The sequence below is a fragment of the Xenopus tropicalis genome, chromosome 1 (assembly GCF_000004195.4).
Source record: "Xenopus tropicalis strain Nigerian chromosome 1, UCB_Xtro_10.0, whole genome shotgun sequence".
NCBI lineage: Eukaryota > Metazoa > Chordata > Amphibia > Anura > Pipidae > Xenopus > Xenopus tropicalis.
In genome coordinates, this window is record NC_030677.2 from 134,830,673 (window position 1) to 134,854,451 (window position 23,779).

Here is a 23,779-nt window from a genome sequence, read left to right on the forward strand (position 1 = left end):
TAACCTCTCCCTAGATCCCATCTACCACTGGTTCTAAAAAACTGAACAAAACAGCTTCTGTTCCATTTATTAAATGGCAACATTCGTGTTGTTTGCATGCTGTACTGCATGTATTTCATTGTAACTCTGCAGGTATTTGGATGCTTGTATTTGTCAAGAATTTTTACTCTTTCCAGTTAAAGACTTGTGCTGTTTTCATAGATTTGTCTAGAAGAACAAAGCATTAATATATGAAATGTATGAGCTATGTAGACCTTTATGAACCTGTTATAAACAACATTTACCTTCATTTTCCAAAGGTACAAAACAGCAAGCAAAACAGAAATAACAGGATGTGAATGATAAAAGTTACCTTCAAATTTCAAAGGCACAAAATGTAGGACTCCCTGATGTGTGTATCTATATTCATTGGACTTAACATATTGTTAGTTGTATATTTGCAAAAACAATAACATCTTGAGTTACACCTGATATTTGCTTCTTAGAACCCCAAACTTAGAACTGTAATTTCTAGGAGAGTTTAATAAGTATTCTGATGTGTTATTTATTGCAATTCTATTTAATTTTTCACGGTGACTATGTTCCAGAAGAAACAAAGTGCATCTCAGTGTTAGCAACAACACCGGCAGTGCCTTCGACTCTCTGCTTAAATATGAAAGGAAAAGCTTTCTTAAAAGATTTCCTGAAGTTGGCCCCCATAAAAGCATAAACAATCGGATTGATGGAGGAGTTGGAATACGACATGCAGTGAGCAAAGATTTTAAGTTTGTAGGTTTCGTAACTTTTCTCAAAACTGGAATCGAAAGCTTGAAACAAGATAAAAAGCTGGACCGGTCCCCAGCAGATGGTGAAGAGCAAAACTATCACCACAACCATCCTAGAAATTTTCGTCCTCATTGCCTCGGATCTCTCTGCCAAAAGTTGTACCTGAAAGATAAAACAATATCATGAAATGGATGAATGGCAAAGCATGGTGCCAAAAAGGAAGCACTATAGTATGAAAAGTTACTGTCATGTTTGTAGAGAACTAATTAATCCTCAGACACAGTACGTTTTTTCAACTAGGATAAATTAAAACACATACCCACAATTACATTAAAGAAAAACTATTCCCCATACAATGTAGGTCTCTAGAAAAATATATCAGATAAAACAACTCTTATATAAAACCCTGCTTCATCTAAATAAACCATTTTCATAATTATAGACTTTTTAGTTGTATGCGTCATTGGGTAATCCGAAATAGAAAATTGCCATTTTAAGTACTATAGGCCATTCCCTGGGATCATACTATTTACATTCGTGTGCACTCAAAAAAACCATACACACATGGGTTTTACTCCCACACTTCTGTTGGTTAAGTATTCATTCTGGGGTTAAATGTTTCCTTTAATGAATTATGGAAGAAATTGCATAATGATTGGATAGCACAACCAGTGTAACCTGGTTGTTAAGTCTCAGTCTCTCTCTCTCTCTCAGTCTCTCTCTCACTCTCAGTCTCTCTCTCACTCTCAGTCTCTCTCTCTCTCTCTCTCAGTCTCTCTCTCTCTCTCAGTCTCTCTCTCTCTCTCTCTCAGTCTCTCTCTCTCTCTCTCTCTCTCTCTCTCTCAGTCTCTCTCTCTCTCTCTCTCTCTCTCTCTCAGTCTCTCTCTCTCTCTCAGTCTCTCTCTCTCTCTCAGTCTCTCTCTCTCTCTCAGTCTCAGTCTCTCTCTCTCAGTCTCAGTCTCTCTCTCTCTCTCTCTCAGTCTCAGTCTCTCTCTCTCTCTCTCAGTCTCAGTCTCTCTCTCTCTCTCTCTCTCTCTCTCTCTCTCTCTCTCAGTCTCAGTCTCTCTCTCTCTCTCTCTCTCAGTCTCAGTCTCTCTCTCTCTCTCAGTCTCAGTCTCTCTCTCTCTCTCAGTCTCAGTCTCTCTCTCTCTCAGTCTCAGTCTCTCTCGCTCTCTCTCTCAGTCTCAGTCTCTCTCTCTCTCTCTCTCAGTCTCAGTCTCTCTCTCTCTCTCTCTCAGTCTCAGTCTCTCTCTCTCTCTCTCAGTCTCTCTCTCTCTCTGTCTCAGTCTCTCTCTCTCTCTCTCTCTCAGTCTCTCTCTCTCTCTCTCTCTCTCTCTCTCTCTCTCTATATATATATATATATATATATATCTATATACAGTGGTGTGAAAAACTATTTGCCCCCTTCCTGATTTCATATTCTTTTGCATGTTTGTCACACTTTAATGTTTCTGCTCATCAAAAACCGTTAACTATTAGTCAAAGATAACATAATTGAACACAAAATGCAGTTTTTAAATGAAGGTTTACGTTATTAAGGGAGAAAAAAAACTCCAAATCTACATGGCCCTCTGTGAAAAAGTGATTGCCCCCCTTGTTAAAAAATAACTTAACTGTGGTTTATCAATTTCAATTTTCAATTTCAATATCAATTTCTGTAGTCACCCCCAGGCCTGATTACTGCCACACCTGTTTCAATCAAGAAATCACTTAAATAGGAGCTACCTGACACAGAGAAGTAGACCAAAAGCACCTCAAAAGCTAGACATCATGCCAAGATCCAAAGAAATTCACGAACAAATGAGAACAAAAGTACTTGAGATCTATCAGTCTGGTAAAGGTTATAAAGCCATTTCTAAAGCTTTGGGACTCCAGCGAACCACAGTGAGAGCCATTATCCACAAATGGCAAAAACATGGAACAGTGGTGAACCTTCCCAGGAGTGGCCGGCCGACCAAAATTACCCCAAGAGCGCAGAGAGGCCAGAAAAGACCCCAGGACAACATCTAAAGAACTGCAGGCCTCACTTGCCTCAATTAAGGTCAGTGTTCACGACTCCACCATAAGAAAGAGACTGGGCAAAAACGGCCTGCATGGCAGATTTCCAAGGCGCAAACCACTTTTAAGCAAAAAGAACATTATGGCTCGTCTCAATTTTGCTAAAAAACATCTCAATGATTGCCAAGACTTTTGGGAAAATACCTTGTGGACTGACGAGACAAAAGTTGAACTTTTTGGAAGGTGCGTGTCCCGTTACATCTGGCGTAAAAGTAACACAGCATTTCAGAAAAAGAACATCATACCAACAGTAAAATATGGTGGTGGTAGTGTGATGGTCTGGGGTTGTTTTGCTGCTTCAGGACCTGGAAGGCTTGCTGTGATAGATGGAACCATGAATTCTACTGTCTACCAAAAAATTCTGAAGGAGAATGTCCGGCCATCTGTTCGTCAACTCAAGCTGAAGCGATCTTGGGTGCTGCAGCAGGACAATGACCCAAAACACACCAGCAAATCCACCTCTGAATGGCTGAAGAAAAACAAAATGAAGACTTTGGAGTGGCCTAGTCAAAGTCCTGACCTGAATCCTATTGAGATGTTGTGGCATGACCTTAAAAAGGCGGTTCATGCTAGAAAACCCTCAAATAAAGCTGAATTACAACAATTCTGCAAAGATGAGTGGGTCTAAATTCCTCCAGAGCGCTGTAAAAGACACGTTGCAAGTTATCGCAAACGCTTGATTGCAGTTATTGCTGCTAAGGGTGGCCCAACCAGTTATTAGGTTCAGGGGGCAATTACTTTTTCACACAGGGCCATGTAGGTTTGGATTTTTTTCTCCCTAAATAATAAAAACCCTCATTTAAAAACTGCATTTTGTGTTTACTTGTGTTATCTTTGACTAATAGTTAAATGTGTTTGATGATCAGAAACATTTTGTGTGACAAACATGCAAAAGAATAAGAAATCAGGAAGGGGGCAAATAGTTTTTCACACCACTGTATATATATATATATATAATGCAAAATGATCTGTACATCAAAAGAGATTATCAGTACTGAGTCCAACAATAATATATAGATCTATGTGTTGTTGGTTTCAGAATTACTAATACATTTTTTATGGTGAGCAGAGCAGTTTTTGTACAACATATAAAAGCCTGCAGCAATGGACTATGCTACTTGCACCCTGATTATATAGCAGTGTAACATAGCATATATGCTCTTTTGAATAGGCAGGTGGTAAGGGTCATACATTTATATAAAAAAGCTGTTGGGCTACAAAGGGTTTTTTGAACCTGAAATTGTCTGAAAACCTTGGTTTAAAGAGAAACATTTAAAGATACATTTGTCTTTAAAAGACATTTAAATATAAGGGGTATTTGCTGTTACAGTAAATATTTAGTCAATGTTAATTATGCCTTATCTGTAAAATTGGAACATTATTATTGATCTCATACATTTGCACCTGACAGTTAAACACCCACCTGATAGTTGTTGTCGATGGGTTCTACCACAGGCCTGCCCATTCTTTTCAGCATAAAAGCATAGCAGATACAGATAGTGAGTAGGGGCAACAGGTACACAGCAAGAAACGTGTACAATATGAAAGCTTTCTGGTGCAAAACTGTAGGGAATGCTTCTATGCAGTATGTCTGAGGTCCATACCAGTATCCAGTGCTGAGCTTTTGGTACATGGCAAATGGAATGGATAATACAAAGGAGCCTGGGAGGAAAATCAAAGAAGCAAGGTCATTAAAACAGAAAGTAACATTTCTGTATTACATATAGAAATAACAAACAATCAACAGACAAATGTCTGATTTTATGGCAGGGCTGAAAGGGTTTTGCTTTGGGCTGCAAGTCTTGCAGGAAGTTTCATGGAATTAAAATGATCGTGGCAATATCATTACGCAAGTTTTCTTGCCCTGGAACTACAACTCCTACATCATAGAGTTTTTTTAACACCTTAAAGTAAAACTGACACTTAAAAAATACTCTTCAAAATATAAATGTACATACTGTAGGTCATGTAGATCATTTTTTGCTTATACGGCTGCCTTTGCAAGTAATTGTTACTTAAAGATCCTAAACCTGCCAGCATGACCTTAACACTAATGGACTAAGGAGACATTTTTATAAAGGACTTGCACAGACAATGATATGATAGTTGTAAAAAAAAGAGGTTTCATTTTTGGTGTCAGTATCTCTTATGGAAAGTTAGACCAACTGGCAAATATCAAGGAATGCAATGGAAAAAAATTTTTTCCAAAAAATCCAAGAAAATGCACTGAATAGTGTACATTACCTAGATTGCCTTACTTTACATCTGAATACTGCTGGAAAGATCCTGTACATTTTGAATGATGTTTAGTGCCCAGTACCCTAGCTGGTAAAAATCCAGCCCTGGCTCTCATAGAGACAAGAACTGGAAAGTGGATCAGAATCAATCCCAGCATATACCTGAACACTACCGAAGGCACGTAGCACTTATATCATATGGCACACATTGTACACAATGGTTAAAGGTGTGCTGCAATACAAATCTATTTAAAACTACTACAGTATATATATATATTTTTTTCCCCCTGAGTTGTAGGTGCTCATCCAGTTTTGCTTTCGGAAATGAGTTGTCACTAGCCAGGGTTTTATTATATATTTTCCTGTATGTAGAGAGACCCCGAAGCATGACCTCTACATATGCCAAAGAAAATGGAGTGGCTTGTATCCAGCATCAGTACCCTGGGACCTAATTATGGAATCTTACAAGCACTGCATTACATTGTTAAGGGTCTGTTTGTATTTACATCTCCAGCGACATCAAACTTGTTTGAAATATATTGACTATGGATAAACGAAACCAAGCTATGTGCCTATGCCCGACATTGTAATTCAATCGCTTGGCCCTAGGGCCAAAAGTTCAAATTAGCCCGATATTGCCCTAGGTGGGCATATTGGAAAAAGATCTGCTTCTTTGGTGACCTCGCCAAACAAGCAAATCTTGTGCCTGGTTTGGCCCCACAAACAGTTGTTTGTTTTTTTACTAGGTGACCATTAAGTTCTTCTTGATGATAAGTTGCCATTGGTTACTAGGCCTTTAAAACTTTGCAGCTTCTATTATGTTGTCTTAATAAATGATTAGAATATGCTCACCTATCCAGATACCCAAACTCACTGCCATGGCCATTCGGGGTGTGCGGTGGCGCAGGGATTGCAGTGGATAGACTGTTACATAGCAGCGGTCAACACTCATAGCTGTTAGGGTTATGCAGGTTGCCTGTGCAGTGACCTAAAAAAACCCAAAAAGTCAGAAAATGGTACTTGCAATAGGCAAAAAGAGCATGTGGATATTTGTCAGCTGGAAATACACATTTGTATAAATTAGGATTACCCATTTACCTATCAATTCCTAAAGATATGAACATATGAAATATAAGGCTGAAATGCTGTCACGTGCAATAATATTGTTTCTGCTTAGAACCCTGAATAACACAAGAAGAAATAGCCGATTTATGGGAGAAACTTCTTATGTGCGGGGATTTGCTCCAGTGAAATGGATATAGGTCTGGTGTTCTCTTTATTAGTTATTTCTTTTAATCCTGTACTGTAATTAAATGTTTTAGATTTTCCCCTTTGGAATAACACTGAACTCAACCTTCCTCACAGATTGTTAAATTAACTTAGGAAAACTCAGTTTTTATTACAATAGAACCTATGGCCACATCATGGCTTTTGAATCCAATCCCCCTTCTTATCATTTTTCAGCAACACAGAAATCCAATTCCCATAAGCAGAAGGACTTTGGGACTAATGTTCTATACCGCGTGACAAGATATTTAAATTACTTTATTGAGATTACTGATCTGTATCACACATAATATTCATGAGCAATCCTTGCCGCTTGCCTAAAGCACGAGCAGCTAATTTGCGTAGAATAAAAATCTTGCCAACTAAAACCTGCTATAGTGCATGTAATGAATTGTGGCAAAAGGCGAGCATGAAAATTAAAAAATCTGCCCCTATGTAACATAGGAGAGTCAGGCAAATAATTACAGCAAAAGTGCATCCATCCACAACCTTAAGCCATGATTGGGAAGGTTCACCTGCAGGGGGCTTAAAAACCAAAATTGTACACTTCAGCATTCTATAGTGGCCTCCACTGCTGTGTAAAGGGGATGGCGCTGTATATAGATCAATCCATTTAGTAAGTATGTTATCCTGGTGTTAGATCTGGGAACTGGCACTTATATTGTAGTGTCACCCACTGTGACCTACAGCACTTATATTTGCCTATTTGTGTCTGTTAGTTACCCTCCCATATAGATTGTAAGCTCTACGGGGCAGGGACCTCCACCCTCTTGTGTCCTCAACTCTTAACTTATTGCTGCTGTATTTATCTGTATTTATTGTTATACTTTGTATTTATCTATTATCTTATTAACACCCTGTTTGTAGTAATGTATTCTACTGTACAGCAAGTAGCGCTTTATAAATAAAAATATACATACATACATAACCTTCATGTATTTGGCATATAGAGCTGGGGATAGCCATGCCAGCCTCAAAGGCCTACTTTGTATCATCATCATTTATTTATATAGTGCCAGCAAATTCTGCAGTGCTTTACATTAAATTATAACAAACAGGGATCTTACAATGATTTAACAAAGAAGGGTCTACAGATAATTTGGATCTCCATAACTTAAGTTGGCTAAAAATCATTTAAATATTGAATAAACCCAATAGGCTTGTTTTGTCTCCAATAAGGATTAAATTATATCTTATTTGGGATCAAGTACAAGGGACTGTTTTATTATTACAGAGAAAAAGGAAATCATTTTTAAAAATTAGAATTATTTGCTTATGGGAGATGGCCTTTCCGTAATTTGGAACTTGCTGGATAATGGGTTTCCGGATAAGGGATCCCATACTTTTACTAAATTGACACTAAATATTTAAAAGCGCTAAAAGAAATATACATATTTATATATATATATATATATATATACATATATTTATTTTTTTTCTTTAATTTCTAGTTGCTGGACAAACAGGAATCATTTATTGGCCCTTTAGTAGCTACAAATGTGACTATTGTCAGTCTGGCAATCACATTTTTTTTGATGTAGTAGACTCATCTGAATATTTATTAAAAAATTCTCTTTAATTTCTCTTTAAACCTATTAGGTGGAGGCTCATGCACATCCCAGCAATAAATTATTTGACACAAATGACATGTACCTGTACATATACACTGTCGCTACATGAATACCAATTTGACAGCTTCTATGTGACAGCCTAACAGGCAGCGGTATTCTCACCTCTGGCACCCTATTGAGCAGGGTAATGATGTAGATTTTAATGACTAACTCATTTATGCCAATGTCTTTAAATAATATTGTTTGAAATAATTCCCTATTCTCCACAAGAAGTTGAATAGGTGGTGATTATAGTAAGATGAATACTTTAGCTCTTAGTAGGTTCATTTGAAGTGAAAGGTCTGTGTATTGCATGAATCCTAGAAACTGCGCAGTCTAGATGAAGAAAAGCTAATATCACCAAATGACCCAGTTACAGGTGAATGAAACCCCTGCATCTGACTTTGATGTTTTAATGGATGACATTTTTGTCCCAGCTTTGTTTAATCGTTTCGTTAAGCCAACAGCTTACTGGAAAAAATGTGGGTGAAAACTGGTTTTAGATTGGATATAGGGTGTAATGCCTTTCAAAATTTTTCTATGCCTCCAATTTCAAGTAAGCTGCTATTCGAAAGTCACAAGGTCAAGGATAAGGATAAGGAGTGTTTCTGTAATTTGTCTACTAACATATCATTTAAACATCAAATAAACCCCTTCCTAGTGGAATGCCTATAAGTGGGGCCTGGATGAGTTCTTGAACAAGCATAGTATCCAAGGCTATTGTGATACTAATATCTACAGTTAGTACTGATGTTGGTATATATAGTTTATGTATGTGAGTGTATAGATAGGTCAGTATAGGTTGTGTGTGCTGGGTTTACTTGGAAGGGTTAAACTTGATGGACTCTGGTCTTTTTTCAACCCAATGTAACTATGTAAAAGACTGCAAAAAAAAAAAAAGCATGGCATTATTCATTTTACAGGATCAGTTTTACTTCAGATTAGTGAATTATAATCAGTACGCATATAAATGTATGATAAAAGCTTATTTTGGGTATAAATTACTTAAGGGACCTGCAGCAAGTGAAAGTAGAATTCTCATTTCCTGTACAGCACATAAAAATAAACCTTATAATTGAAAATCTGGTTCTCTTGCTTTAGTCCTATGAAGAAGCCTGTATTTTAGTGAATAGAGCATAAAGAGCTTTTTCAGAACTACTTTGTTTTCTGTTATCATCAGATGAAATATCCAACCAAGGCGGATCTGAATAGAGCTTGAATAAAATATCTACAGTATAAGGAGATACATAGACCTCTAAATTTCACCATGGATTATTCATAGAAGGGAAATGATTACTCACTAACATAGCATGGTGTAGCATAATCACATGCATTTCTGTAGTAAATAACTAGCATACAGCTACAGTTTAGTTCATGTGGAAATGTGGTTAATGATAATTATTCTTTTGTACAGTACATAATATATATTAAGTAGTGAAAAATAACAAATAATTATAAATTAGTTCAATGCAATAGTGTGTAATATTAACCAATATTGTCCCACAAAACAAAGGAAATGCCATCATACTACTTTAATAATACATTTAAACAAATAAAGTTTGATTCATATGAAAGGACCCACAGGATTAAATTACTCTATGGCTTGGAACATACCCTACTAAACGGTTTTCCCTTTATTTCTGGTTCTTGCCCAGTTTCCCAATTGGTCTGCTCCCTGCTGCCAAATCAAGTCCCACGATATCTGGCACTACACATTTTGTTATTTAAGTATGTTACAGAATGGCCAGTTCTTATCAACTTAATTATTATTAAATTATTTATTTTTTATCGTTTTTGAATTATTTGCTTTCTTCTTCTGACTCTTTGCATTTTTCAAAGCCAAAATAATATTGCTCTGTAAGGCTACAATTTTATTGCTATTGTTGCTTTTGATAACATATTCTTCTATTCAGGTCCTCTCCTCTATTCATTTTTCAGTCTCTCAATCAAACCACGCCCTGGTTGCTAAGGTAATTCAGATCCTATCAACCAGATAGCTGCTGAAACTCCAAACTGGAGAGCTCAGCGCAATATTTACTGATATATATTCCAGTTTGGCGAGATTCTTTATTAGTTCACTTAACATAATATAAACTATCTGTTGGTTAAGTATTCATTCTGGGGGTATAGTGCACTAAGGCCAAAAAAGTAACCCTAGCAGAAAAAAAAAACAAAAAAGGCTCCAAACTAGAGGAAAAGGTAAAAGAAAGACACAGCAGAATGCCAATGTGCTGGATATTCAATACCTGTGGAAAACTTATGTTCACAGAGATGTATGAAATCTCTCTGTACAGGCTCTAAAAAAAGCCTAGGGGGCAGTTGATTTATAGGTGGGCATATCGTGGAACAAAGGCAAATTACATACCAATTTCATGGGGAAAATGATAGAGAATAAGTAAAATCTTACCTGCTGGAGATAGTTAACACATCTGCACATGAAATCTCCAAATACCCAGCTGGGTAGTGGGTAAAGAGTGGCAGTAAAAGGCACACAGCATACCAGAAAGGTGATATCTGTAGTGGCAAGGTTGGCTGGAAAGATTAAGACCACAAGGGAATTGTGATTATTAGCTCAGATGGTTTCAAATTTTAACAGACAGAAAATAAAGTATGAAATGCAAAATGTATGCTATAGATACGAGTAAAATATATTTATTACAGCTTGGATGCCAGGCATAAGCGCTCAGCGCAGGGTGCAAAGTCCAAAACAGTGCAGTCTGCCATGATGTTGCAGTTTGCACTGTGCCCTGCACAGAAATAAAGTCTGTGTTTTCAAAGAATTGTAGAGACCTGTGTTTGCCCTGTGAATACAGTTGTGCCTACATTTGTCTAGTCCATTAAAGTTTGCCCCCTGCCGCAAGTGAGCAACAGGGATATAAACAGGGGAGATAGAATTGAACAACTTTTGAAATGTGAAGCAAGTTGGATTAGGAGACTAGGAACACTAATACCCAGGGGTCTGAATAAATAGTATGAATTAGGCCCACTGATATAAATGTGGCGCAGATTGTTTTTAACTATTTATTATGTTTTTACTTTTTATCCCTAGTGGCTACCGAGAATCAGCAAATGCATGGGAAAAAATGAAGCAAAGTAGGCCCCATCTTTCCTTTACTATTTATGAGAATGTATTAATTTTTGCAAATTGTATATTATGAATTAGTTGGTAAAGGGTAACATTGTATGTTGTTAAAGGGATGTATTAAAGGGATTTGTTGGGGTTATTTTGTATCAAACACTATGTGAACATTATATAACTGGATAATGACTAGGGGGCAATGTTATATTTAAATATATAAGTGAGCTGCAGGTGTCTTAAATGATTCTTTATAAGCTTAAGAAAGGACCAGGAAGTCCGAAACATTGCTGTGTCTGTGCCATATGTGAAATAAAGGCGGTTTTATAAATATGAAATGGGAGTGCTGCAATTTCGATAAACAGGCTCCCCACAGGATTGTACAATGAAAACCTCTCATATAAAATAAGACATTTGTTTCAAAGAAAAATGTTATTTGTAGGTGCTGGATGAATAGATACAAAAGTTATATGTTAAAAAAATATTTTGACTTTACACAACACCTATAAAATAATAATACATACAAAGAGCTCTCTTACTCTGTCCTGACCTCTATCCTCAAATATGCCCTGTAACAGCTCTGTATTTCTAATTACTTTAAAACACATCTTTTATCATTGACCAGTGATTTTGAATAGCCTATTAGGAATAAAAAAGTATGAGCAGGATTCGTTCTTAGCACCTATTATGTTGTAAGTGCTCCATTTTCAAGACAAATGCCCAGTAACAAATTGGTTTTATACAGCAGAATAAATTCGTAAAGGTGCTTTTTGAATTAATAAAAACATACAAAGTTGCATGTTGGTCATATGGCAGAGCCAGGCAACATGATGTAGTTAATAGGACAAGCTTCCACCTTGGAAGTTCAATGTGATACTCTTCTGCTAACTGCTTGCGAATCATGGTTCAGTGGGGAGTTTTTGGAACCCACAGTCTAGCAGATTAGGTTTAAGCAGTCATATCACCACTAACTAAGAGACAAAAAGGTAGTTGTGTGATTCCCAGCAATAGGTACAGCTATCAGACCACTTATCCAGAAAACCATTATCCAGAAAGTTCCGAATTACGGAAAGGCCATCTCCGATAGACTCGATTGTAATCAAATAATTCACATTTTTAAAAATGATTTAATTTTTCTCTGTAATAATAAAACAGGAGCTTGTACTTGATCCCAACAAAGATTTAAATAATCCTTATTGGAGGCAAAACAGTCCTGTTGGGTTTAATTACTATTTAAGTAATTTTATTAGCAGACTTAAGGTAGGAGATCTGAATTAGGAATTTCCTTATCTGGAAAACCCCAGTTCCCAAGCATTCTGGATAACGGGTCCCATACCTGTATAAGATATTTTATATTGATTTGGTTCACCATACTTCAAGTTTGCTAAAAATTATTTAAAGGATAAGGAAAGGCTAATAAAGAGTTAATCTCAAGCTGCAGGAATACCTTCAGTTGTTTCAATAGTGCCTTTAAGTCTCCCCATATTTCACCTGTTCAGAAGATCTGAAGTCAAACAGAAACAAGAAAAAAAGCTGAGCTGTGTAAAGAAAGTTCCCATAATGCCTCGCTCCTGCACAGACACCCAGACCAAGTGAACATGCTCAGTTAGTTAGACTATGGGGCTGATTTACTAACCCACGAATCCGACCCGAATTGAAAAAGTTCCGACTTGAAAACGAACATTTTGCGACTTTTTCGTATGTTTTGCAATTTTTTCGTATTCTGTACGAATTTTTCGTTACCAATACGATTTTTGCGTAAAAACGCGAGTTTTTCGTATCCATTACAAAAGTTGCGTAAAAAGTTGCGCATTTTTCGTAGCGTTAAAACTTACGCGAAAAGTTGCGCATTTTTCGTAGCGTTAAAACTTAACGCTACGAAAAATGCGCAACTTTTCGCGTAAGTTTTAACGCTACGAAAAATGCGCAACTTTTTACGCAACTTTCGTAATGGATAGGAAAACTCGCGTTTTTACGCAAAAATCGTATTGGTAACGAAAAATTCGTAAAGAATCCGAAAAAATCGCAAAACATACGAAAAAATCGCAAAATACCGATCATTACGAAAAAAACGCAATCGGACTCCATTCGACCCGTTCGTGGGTAAGTAAATCAGCCCCTATGAGTCAGCTTCCTGCTGATTGGCTCAGATCCACATTTAGAAAACTAAAGCTTCCTTAGTTTTTACCTTTCCTTCTCCTTTAAACATTAAATAAACCCAATAGGATTGTCTTGACAACAACATCAGTTTAGTACAAGGTACTGTTTTATTATTAAAGAGAAAACGGAAATCATTTTAAAACCTATTTAAAAATAGAGTCATTTGATTAAAATGGCTACTGGGATGGCATTTCTTAAATCTGAAGCTTTCTGGGCACTGGTTTTACAGATCAGACATCTCATATCTGTATTAGGAGAACAAATTTCTGTGCAACACGGCAAGTGATAACAATGGTTGGACAACTCTGTGTCTCACTCAAAGCCTGTGGGATAAGGAGCTCAGTTAAAGGATAAAAAAATTCAATTTATTTTGTTTCACATAAAAATTTATCTATTATGCAAGACATAGTAAAGGCAGAGGTCTGCCACCCCCTCCTCTACTGAACAGGGCAGAACCCTGAAAATTGAGTAATTGAATTTCAGTAACTTCAGTAAATAGACTTCCCATGTAAAACACCACAATTGTGTTTTTCCATGCAATACTCCATATTCTATATGTATTTCACAAGGATAGTCAAAAGACAATTCACCCAAATCACCAATTTTCAGTAATTGGTTTATCACTTTCGCCTTGCTTAAAACGTCATGAATATATTCCTCCTTGGAATAAAACTGCATAAATGTTGTTAGTATAACTCCTATTGTATTATTATCCAATTAAAGAAACCAGAAAGGGACATGCATACAAGCTGCAAGAACAATGATTTAAGGGTACCAAACCTGCGGGTTTATGTGTACTGGCCCTTTGCACTGGGAGACCCCTAAAATGATGGCAGCCATGCTGGGGCATATACATGCAAATAATGAGCTTGTGCCCCAGCTTGCTCAGTCTGCACATTCATATAACAAGGATTTTGGGCAACACATACGTGCATATTAAGTAACTCCACATTATGCACATGAGTGTGTCCAACATGGTCACTCACACCAGGAGTGGCCTTCCAGTTCAGGGGCACAGCACACAGTGGGGACCTTTTTTAAAAATAAATAATAATAATAATTCCCCCATCTGGAATGCAGGGACAGTTAGCCCAAACCTTGGTGGGGGCAACAAATTTCTGTGATATGTGCTCTTTAAAGGAACAGTAACACCAAAAAATGAAAGTGTTTTAAAGTAATTGAAATATAATGTACTTTGGCCCTGCACTGGTAAAACTGGTGTGTTTGCTTCAGGAACACTACTATAGTTTATATAAATAAGCTGCTGTGTAGCCATGGGGGCAGCCATTCAAGCTGGAAAAAAGGAGAAAAGGCACAGGTTACATAGCAGATAACAGATACGACACCATTGTATTCTACAGGGTTTATCTGTTAGCTGCTATATAACCTGTGCCTTTTCTTCTTTTGAATGGCTGCCCCCATGGCTACACAGCAGCTTATTTATATAAACTCTAGTAATGTTTCTGAAGCAAACACAAAACTTTTACCAGTGCAGGGCAGCAGTACATTATAGTTTAATTTCTTTGAAATATATAAATTTTTTGGTGTTACTGTTCCTTTAAATCTGCTAAAGGCCTCTACAAACAGACGCAATAAAGCTCAGCTGGAATAGTGTTTTCCTTAACTAAATTAAATCCAGCAGCACTATTTTACAATATGGAAACCCATTAAGGAAGACCATGGCTTGAATAGAAACTCTTCTGTTATTCCAGATAACACTTGTGTGCAAAGATAGCAATAAAGAAAAAGATATTTTGACAAGGAAGTAATTACAAATGTGCAAATTACTTATAATTATCACCTTCTCAAGTGAATATAAATATATAATGCACTGTTTAATGCAGCAGTGACAGTATTTAGCAATATGGAAAGACAATTATAGAAGCATTCCTGGAAGAAATGAATGGCAAGCATACAAAGAGAAGTAGTTACATTATATATACTGCCCGTGTCCTAGGCGCATAGAGATGTTTTATATACATATATATTAAAACATCTCTATAAAAGAAAACCACACACATATATAGTTATAAAAGAAAGCACTTAATCAATAACGGTCATCTCTAGAACTATGTAAAATACATTATAAAAACAAAATGCATAGACAGTCATTTGGCCAATTTTTAGCGAGATATTGGTTGCACAAGTCCATCCAAGGGCCCCATACACAGGCTGATAAGCTGCCGACTAAGTTTAATACTTAGCAATAAGATAAGGATAAATAAGTGCAATTCCATAAACACACACAGGTATCCTATAACAATAAAGGGAAAGGTGGCAGCCCTGACCAGTACCATCTTTACTTAAATACCTAGTAAGGTATGCTCCATTATCTGATTTAAAGCAAGGTTGTTATGTTTTGTCATGCTTTGTCCATAGTAATAACGTTTTTCCGAAATGATGGATGACCTGCAGTTTTTCAGCGTTGCAGGTGCTCTGCATTTTTGAATCACCTGTGGGAGCTCAGAAAAAAAATGAGGGCCTGCACAGTTACACCATCTCCAGTAGCTTTAAGATAATGCCAATAATATTGTTCCAGTATTACTATATCTTAATAATCACAGGTAATTCCACTAGGTAAGTAAGAAAATCTTAACTTGGATGCTTGCATCCAGAAGTAGGATTGAGTATATTGAAGATTTTTTGCAATTGATATACCGTATATAGAAATACTTTTATGCATGTCACATTGATTAATAAAGTGGAACTACCTCCTAAGTTTATTTTCAATATTTCTAGAATTCTAATGGACATATTTTTAAATGTGCCTTCATATTTTACATGCTTTATGATAAATGGGTGTATACACAGAATGTTAAGATTACATACCACAATACAACCAATATCTTATACAAGAGGAAATTGGGCCCTGCTAAATACAATCAAAAAGGAAAAGTGGGTATGAGACACAAAACATGAGAACGGGCAGACCAGGAATGTGAGAGAAGTGGTAGGAGTTTATATTATTTTAGATGAGGGTTAGTTTCTCTAAAGATATGTGTTTTAATTAAGATTAATTAAAAGGTAGAAAGATTGGGAGAAAGTTGGATGGAACATGGAAGGGAATTATAGACTACCCAAATCTTGAATGTGTGCGTATGAAGAGATGAGTGAGGTGCTGGGAAGTAGATCTCCGCCTGCTTTTGTGTTTTTGGGCCATCCCCTACTGGGCTCCACTTTGTGTAGCTGAGCGGAGGTGGAAGCTGCATTTGTAAGTGCAGTTTTACTGAGGTGCATAACGGAGGAAACAAGCAATTGAAAGAAACTACAGGATAATTTTAAGTCCAGTTGCTAAGGTGTATGAGCCTGGCAACAACTGGAAAAGTAACAGTTTCTGGAGAGGAAGGCCAATTAAAGAGTTACAATAGTCATTACATGCCATAATGATGATGCAATCTTGAGTAACAAATTACCATATTTTGGAAATACTGCTGAAAATGGTGTAAGTTACATTATTTAGTTATTGATCGGAGATGAGGACTGAAAGACAGAGCAGAATGAAGGATACAAATCAAGGCACCAGCCCTGAGGAGACAGGGTGATAGCGGTGCCAATAGCTGTAATGGAAATTTAATGGATGTTAAGGTTATTGGATGGGGAAAAAGAACCATTCAAGTAGAAATTGTTGATAGGCAAGAACCAACAGAGTTAAGACATCTGGGTTGAGATTAGGAGAGAAGAGAGAAATGTTATTATAGTTAATAAGTGTAGAGGTGTCATTGTAAACCATATGAATTGATTAGTTTGCCAAGGGAGGAAGTAACAGTGAAAAGAATAAGGTGCTCAGATCAGCCTTGAGGAATCCCAACAGAGGGAGGGATAGGAGAGGATTAAACACCAAAAGAACAATTAGACAGTAGCTCAGGAGGGGATTTTTTTAAAACGTTTTAGTCTTCCATTACTTGTGATAGGGCCAGGTTTCCATGAATTATAGAAACCCATGTATCTTTTAAACTTGTAGACAGTCACTAGTATTGATAATGCAAAAATTATACCCAAACAAAAAAATTTTTTTTTTTACAGTTTACATACTTGAGTTTATCATCAACGTTAAAGCCAAAATCATCTCCAGAATGTGCCGTCTGCATTCTTAATCAAGTATTAGATGGGACATTTGCACAATGATATTGGGCAAACATTCTCTAAGTACATTTATATATACGTAGCCTGCAAAACACAGTAGGCAAGAATGAGGGTAACATGATGTGCCTGTGGTGTAAGTACTATACAGAGGGGCATGATAGGGGGATCCAGTGGATTGTGGGGTGTTCTGTATCAATCAAGCTCACCTGCCCATTGCTACAGATGTATTCACCTATAGCATCTAATCAGCAGGTAAAATTTACCAATCACCTGTATTAAGCAAACATCTTATTGGTTGGTATTTTTTTACTGCACCTACACAATATTTGAGCATTTTTAATGCACATGGGGATGCAATTTGACCTTCCTTATCTTAGCAACAAAGTATTTGCCATGACTCACAGGTAGATATGAGATAAAATATATAAAAGACATCATATGGTGAATGAGTGTATTTTATGCTACCTTTGCTTTATGATATACACTTCAAATGTATTGTGATGCACTCAAACAACAGAGGATAATGAAACATAATTCTTTGCATCAGAGCCACTTTAGAGCACTTCAGAACTCACAGCCACTCAAACTTCTTAATATACACTCAAATTTGAACAATTTAGGACTGTGTGCTAGAAAACCCAGGTGTGATAATGAATAACCGATTACTTGGGATAGACTAATTTCCTTTCATAATTAGTAGTGTAATAAAAGCTTTTTTATTTTATTAATTGGTTCTGTATCCTTGCAAGACAGCCAACTACCACATGCTTGTGGTATAAAGAAGAGTCAATAATCTTCTATTTATTTCATATGGCTAAAAATGTATTGATGCAAACTGACCTGCTAGTCCCACAGCTTCCTGTTTATGGTATGTCCCATGCAGCACATAATGATGTTAGCATTATTTTGTGTATGTATGTATGTATGTATGTATGTATAACTTTATTTATAAAGAACTACAAGGAAACACAGCACTGTAGAATCTTACAATATACACAAATACACATAGGGTGGACAAGTGTTATAATAAATACAATAAACAAGTATTAATTCACAGAGAATAAGTGCCATGTGGCATGAGACATAGAAGGAAGATGTCCCTGCCTTGCAGAGCTTGCAATGGGGAAAGGTAAATTCTACCACAAATTTGATTTCTTACCTAACTAACATCCTCGATTTTGTAATTTTTATCTGGACAGCCCTTACTATGATAACAATATTTTGATTAGGGTGCAAGCTGCTTTGTTTACATTTGCCAGTTCCTCTAGGACAGGGATCCCCAACCTTTATTACCTGTGAGCCAAATTGAAATGTAAAAAGTGTTGGAGAGCAACACAAGCATAAAAAAATGTTCCTGGGATTACAAATAGGGGCTTTGATTGGCAATATGGTAGCCCCTATGGGGACTGGCAGCCTACAGGAGGCTCTGTTTGGCAGTACCCCTGGTTTTTATCCAACCAAAACTTGCCCAAAAGCCAGGAATTCAAAAATAAGCACCTGGTTTGGGGGTTGGTGCAACCCCCAAAGCACCTGGTTTGGGGGCCAAGGGGTTGGTGAGCAACATGTTGCCCCCAAGCCACTGGTTGGGGATCACTGCTCTAGGACATCTTGTACAGGTATAGGACCCATTATCCAGAATGCTCGGGACCAAGGGTATTCCGGATAAGGGGTCTTTCCGTAATTTGGATCTCAATACCTTAAGTCAACTACAAATTCAATAAAACATTAATTAAACCCAATAGGACTGTTTTGCATCCAATAAGGATTAATTATATATTAGTTGGAATCAATTACAAGGTTCTGTTTTATTTCTACATAGAAAAAGGAAATCGGTATTAAAATTCTGAATTATTTGATTAAAATGGAGTCTATGGGAGACGGGCATTCTGTAATTCGGAGCTTTCTGGATAACGGGTTTCCGGATAAGGGGTCCGATACCTGTAATTAGCTTAATGTCTGATATTGGTGGCATGTTTCCCAGTATTTATTAATGCTGGGGCAGTCCCACTAACTACATATACATCCAATGGGCTGGAGAGTGGTTGCATTTGGGACATGTACGGAGTGTAGTTTTTGTGGTGTAATGTACAACCTGTAAAGGAATTTACACTGGTTGTGTTTGTTCCTTCCTGACACAAGGTAGGCAAATGGGTCATCAGTAGTTTCTTCCCAGCCTTCTGCCATTAGGTTTGGAATGTCCTTATGCAGTTCTCATATAATGCTGGGAACTCAGAGTCTTGGGAGTGTATAAGTGATTGGATACAATTATGGAGGGGATCCATAGTTTTTGCTCTACTGGGACCTTATTGACATCCTTAACTTTTACTCTTTGCTTTGGGGAAAAATAAAATAATAATAAACAGTGGTTGCTCATATTTCTTTCCTTATCTCTAAGGACTTAATACAACTTTTTCTATCTTATGTACCCAGTGTATATCAGCAGACTACTAATAAGATAACTATTCCCTAGACCCTTATACAAATATATATTGTCTCACTGTGAAGCTTTAAATATATAAATTAAATAAATTTAAATACAATAAATTGCACAAACATACACATCTTATTAGTGGAGAGGTTCAAAAAATGTCAACATTCGGCATGGATTTCTCTCAGTTGTAATGTATTTCAGTAAAAAACTTAGGAGCATATGTATTAAAATTTGTATTTGTGTAAATTTTGTTTTTTTTTCTACCATGACTAAGCTCACTTTTCAAAAAAGCATAACTGTCTCCTAATTTATTAAAAAATTGGAATATAAAAAACATGAATGAATAAAAACGCGAAGAAGATAAGAATACAAAAAACTTGAAACCTTTTGTGCAATTACAAACGAACAAATAAAAATCATGAAAACTTTGAATTAAATAAATATTTTACAACCTGATAAGGACAGCTTCCATTAACTTCTATATGACCTCTACATGATAAATAACAAAAAATTAAGTTTTTAGCGTTAGAAATAAAAAAACAAAATGAACATTAATAAACCTGCCCCTTAGTGTAATAAGTAGGTGAGTCAAGAATGCAGGAGTTAACTTCTTTACTTAGGAGCATCTTATTTCAAGTCAGCTTCTTACTATTTGACTTTTCATAAAATCATCAATTTTTTCAGTGACTAGTTTGAACCCCTTTTCCACTGGAGCTGTTGGTTTGAGCGTGGAATAAACTAATTCTTGGCCACAGGAATTATAGGGGTGTGAATTATTCACGAGAACATATTGCTTTGGATATTCTGCTTATTTTTATTATTTAGATTTTTATTATTCATAGCCATTCTGAAGATAGGAAAACAAAGCTAGGAGATGCAGGAAAACAAAAATGATATCAAAAGCTAATCTTTTTGGTATGTGTGACAATTTTTCAGCTAGAGATAAAAGACTTGGGAAAAGCTTCTTTAAAATGTACAATATAATTGAAGAATTTCATGGGATGAGTCAGCAACAGAAAATAGCAACTGGCAGGATTCTTTATAAATAAACACCTAATCCGATCAAGTAAAGAATGCTTTTTTATGTCTTCTTTAATGCAAGGAATGCCATTTTCTGTAGCAGGAAATGCTAAGGTGCTCATCATTAAATGATGTATCATTTCTGTAATACACAAGTATAATAATAATACGAAAAATATCCATCCTTGTCTAGGCATAGAAACAGCCAACATCAATACAGTATAATACCCAGTTCCTTGGTATTATAACATTATTGTTTGTTATCACTATAATCTTGTTTTATTCTGCAGCAAAGTTTGGTAGAAAAAGCTTGGCACATGCTTTCACCATTTTTAGGAACTACCCATACATCAACATTTTCTCATATTCTCTAGTGCACTGATCACCAACCAGTGGGAACATGTTGCACACCACAACCTTTTTAAATTTAAATGTGGCCCACTGGTAAAAAAAAAAAAGGTTGGGGATCCCTGCTCTGATATGCTGAAAGTACTATGGTTGCCTAAGATTATAATTCAGGTGTTGTAGGTGGCAAAAAAAAAGAAAATGTGGATGTCAATTTATCTTTGTCTTGTCTCCCATTTTCAAAACTTATTTGTGTGACATCATCCTTTGATTAGAATTTTTTGTGACATCATTATTTGCTTATAATCTAGCCCAAAAGCATGGTATAGTGAATAATTGGCAGCTTGCATGGAAACATTTAAATGCATAGGCATGAAAACCATGGGTATAGCCCTGCTCCAATGCTTCCATCTGAAGAACCTTTAAAGGACAATGAAAGGTTAATATGAATTAAAAGTAAGTCTAAAGGCATTCTTTTTAAGTACTTACTGCATATCTAAATTCCCAGATCCCTGCTTGCTTCTCTGAGATATGGTGCTGGCAGCCTACAGCAGTGTGAAGACTACAGTGACATCACTGAAATCTCTCTCCCCTTCCTGTAGGTGCCAGCTGCAGCCTTCCTATTCTCTGAGCATGTGTGTAACTTGATCCTGTCTCCTGTTCTGAGCTACACATGCCCACCAGCCAATCAGAAGCGGATCTGGCAGAGGGGAGGGGGGGAGGGAATGAAACACATGAGCAGTATGAAGCAAGGAGGGAAAGGAAGGGAGAATACCTTTTTAGAGATGGCTGCCTGTTCTAGAAAATGTGAAGTAAGTGTGACTGAGTAAATATTTGATTAGGTGAGCCAAAAGTGTGGCGTTTTTACTAAACAATAGGAGGACTATTGGGCAGTATGCTTTATAAATTTTGACTTGCATTCTCCTTTAAGTGACAAGCTAAACTACCTGAGAAGACACATAAAATCTGGACATGGAGTTGTCCTTGAATGGGAAATTACAGTATGTATGATACAGTGTTCCATATTAGAGGCAAAGCTCACACCAAAGTAATAACACAGGCATATGAACATAGTCACGCTCGCTTGGAGGAAGAGTTAACTCAAAACTCTATTGAAAGAGACATGGGTAGTAAATCAGATTATAAAATGCTTAAGGTGGCCATACTCACTTCAATTATGATCTTTCCCATGAAAGATCATTTGTCCACTCTACTAACTTTAAGAGCTGAATCAGATATTCAGGTAAAAGCAAAGGAATTCTTTACCCCTATCTGACGATTCAACATTAAGGGGCACATTTACTAATGCGTCCGATTGCGTTTTTTTCGTAATGATCGGTATTTTGCGATTTTTTCGGAAAATTGACGTGACTTTTTCGTTACCAATACGATTTTTGCGAAAAAACGCGAGTTTTTCGTAGCCATTCCGAAAGTTGCGATTTTTTCGTAGCGTTAAAACTTGCGCGAAAAGTTGCGTTTTTTTCGTACGAAAAAAGCGCAACTTTTCGCGCAAGTTTTAACGCTACGAAAAAATCGCAACTTTCGAAATGGCTACGAAAAACTCGCGTTTTTTCGCAAAAATCGTATTGGTAACGAAAAAGTCGCGATAATTTCCGAAAAGTCGTAACGGTGCCGAAAAAATCGCAAAAAATACGAAAAAGTCGCAAAATGTTCGTTTTCAAATCGGATTTTTCCAATTCGGACTCGGATTCGACCCATAGTAAATGTGCCCCTAAGTTTAAGATGTTGGGGCACCTTCACGATCAAAATTTTCAGTCCTGCCTGACCAACGGGACGACCAATATCCAAGGCTTTTACAGGTATAGGACCTGTTATCCAGAATGCTCAGGACCTGGATTTTTCCATAATTTGGATCTCCATGCCTTATGTCTACTAAAAAATATTTTACACACCATTTAAACCCAACAGGATTGTTTTGCCTCCAATAAGGATTGATTATATCTTAGTTGGGATCAACTGTTTTATTATTAAAAATATTAATAAAAAATTTATTTTTAAAAATAAGAATTATTTTCTTATAATGGAGTCCATGGGGGATGGCCTTTCAGTAATTCGGAACTTTCTGGATAACGGGTTTCCGGATAAGGGATCCCATACCTGTACCAATATTGGTCGCCTAGTCTCCCTGCATACCGTCTCCAATTATCATTTGTTTTGTAAGATATCGGTGCTGGTATATCCACCTTTTCTCCTGCTGAAAAAGACCTATAATCAATAGCTACAGTAGTGAGGCATCTGCAAGAAAAGAGATAGCAAGGGAAAGAAATATACAGTCACTGATACACCATATGTGGAGGACCTAAATAAAACATTGCATATAGAAAACTTATTCCCATATTAAAACACATGCAGCTGCATAGAGTAGCTAAATATGTCTCTCATTAATATTGAAGCCCACAGAGATAACTAAACATTATCCTACATGCTAAGCCCCATGTAAAAAATCATGTGTAAGACAACACCAGCTAAGAAGGGAGAGAGGAATTTAAAAGCAACCTTTGCATAACAGCTAAACAAGCCAGGTTAGAACAAGAGTGAAACGGCCAACCTGGGAATAACATAGTAGAACCTAAGGAGAGAAAATATATATGTGTTAATTGTGACAGCCTGGAAAACCTTTACCTGTTTCCAGAGTCATACATCAAATAGTCACCATTGTTAATAGATGTGTTTCCTTTCATTATCC

The 23,779-nt window shown here is 36.7% G+C and overlaps 1 protein-coding gene across 1 annotated transcript in view; it reads right to left on the reverse strand.

Moving 5' to 3' along the window:
- Positions 1–413: 413 nt before the first annotated feature.
- The window catches only part of kissr1b (G protein-coupled receptor 54 isoform 1b), a 28,120-nt gene continuing 4,754 nt past the window's right edge, over positions 414–23,779 (reverse strand). The window contains 4 exon segments of the mRNA NM_001171824.1: positions 414–927; positions 4,247–4,485; positions 5,913–6,048; positions 10,365–10,489. Coding sequence (NP_001165295.1) covers positions 577–927; positions 4,247–4,485; positions 5,913–6,048; positions 10,365–10,489 — 851 coding nt within the window. The 3' untranslated portion in view covers positions 414–576.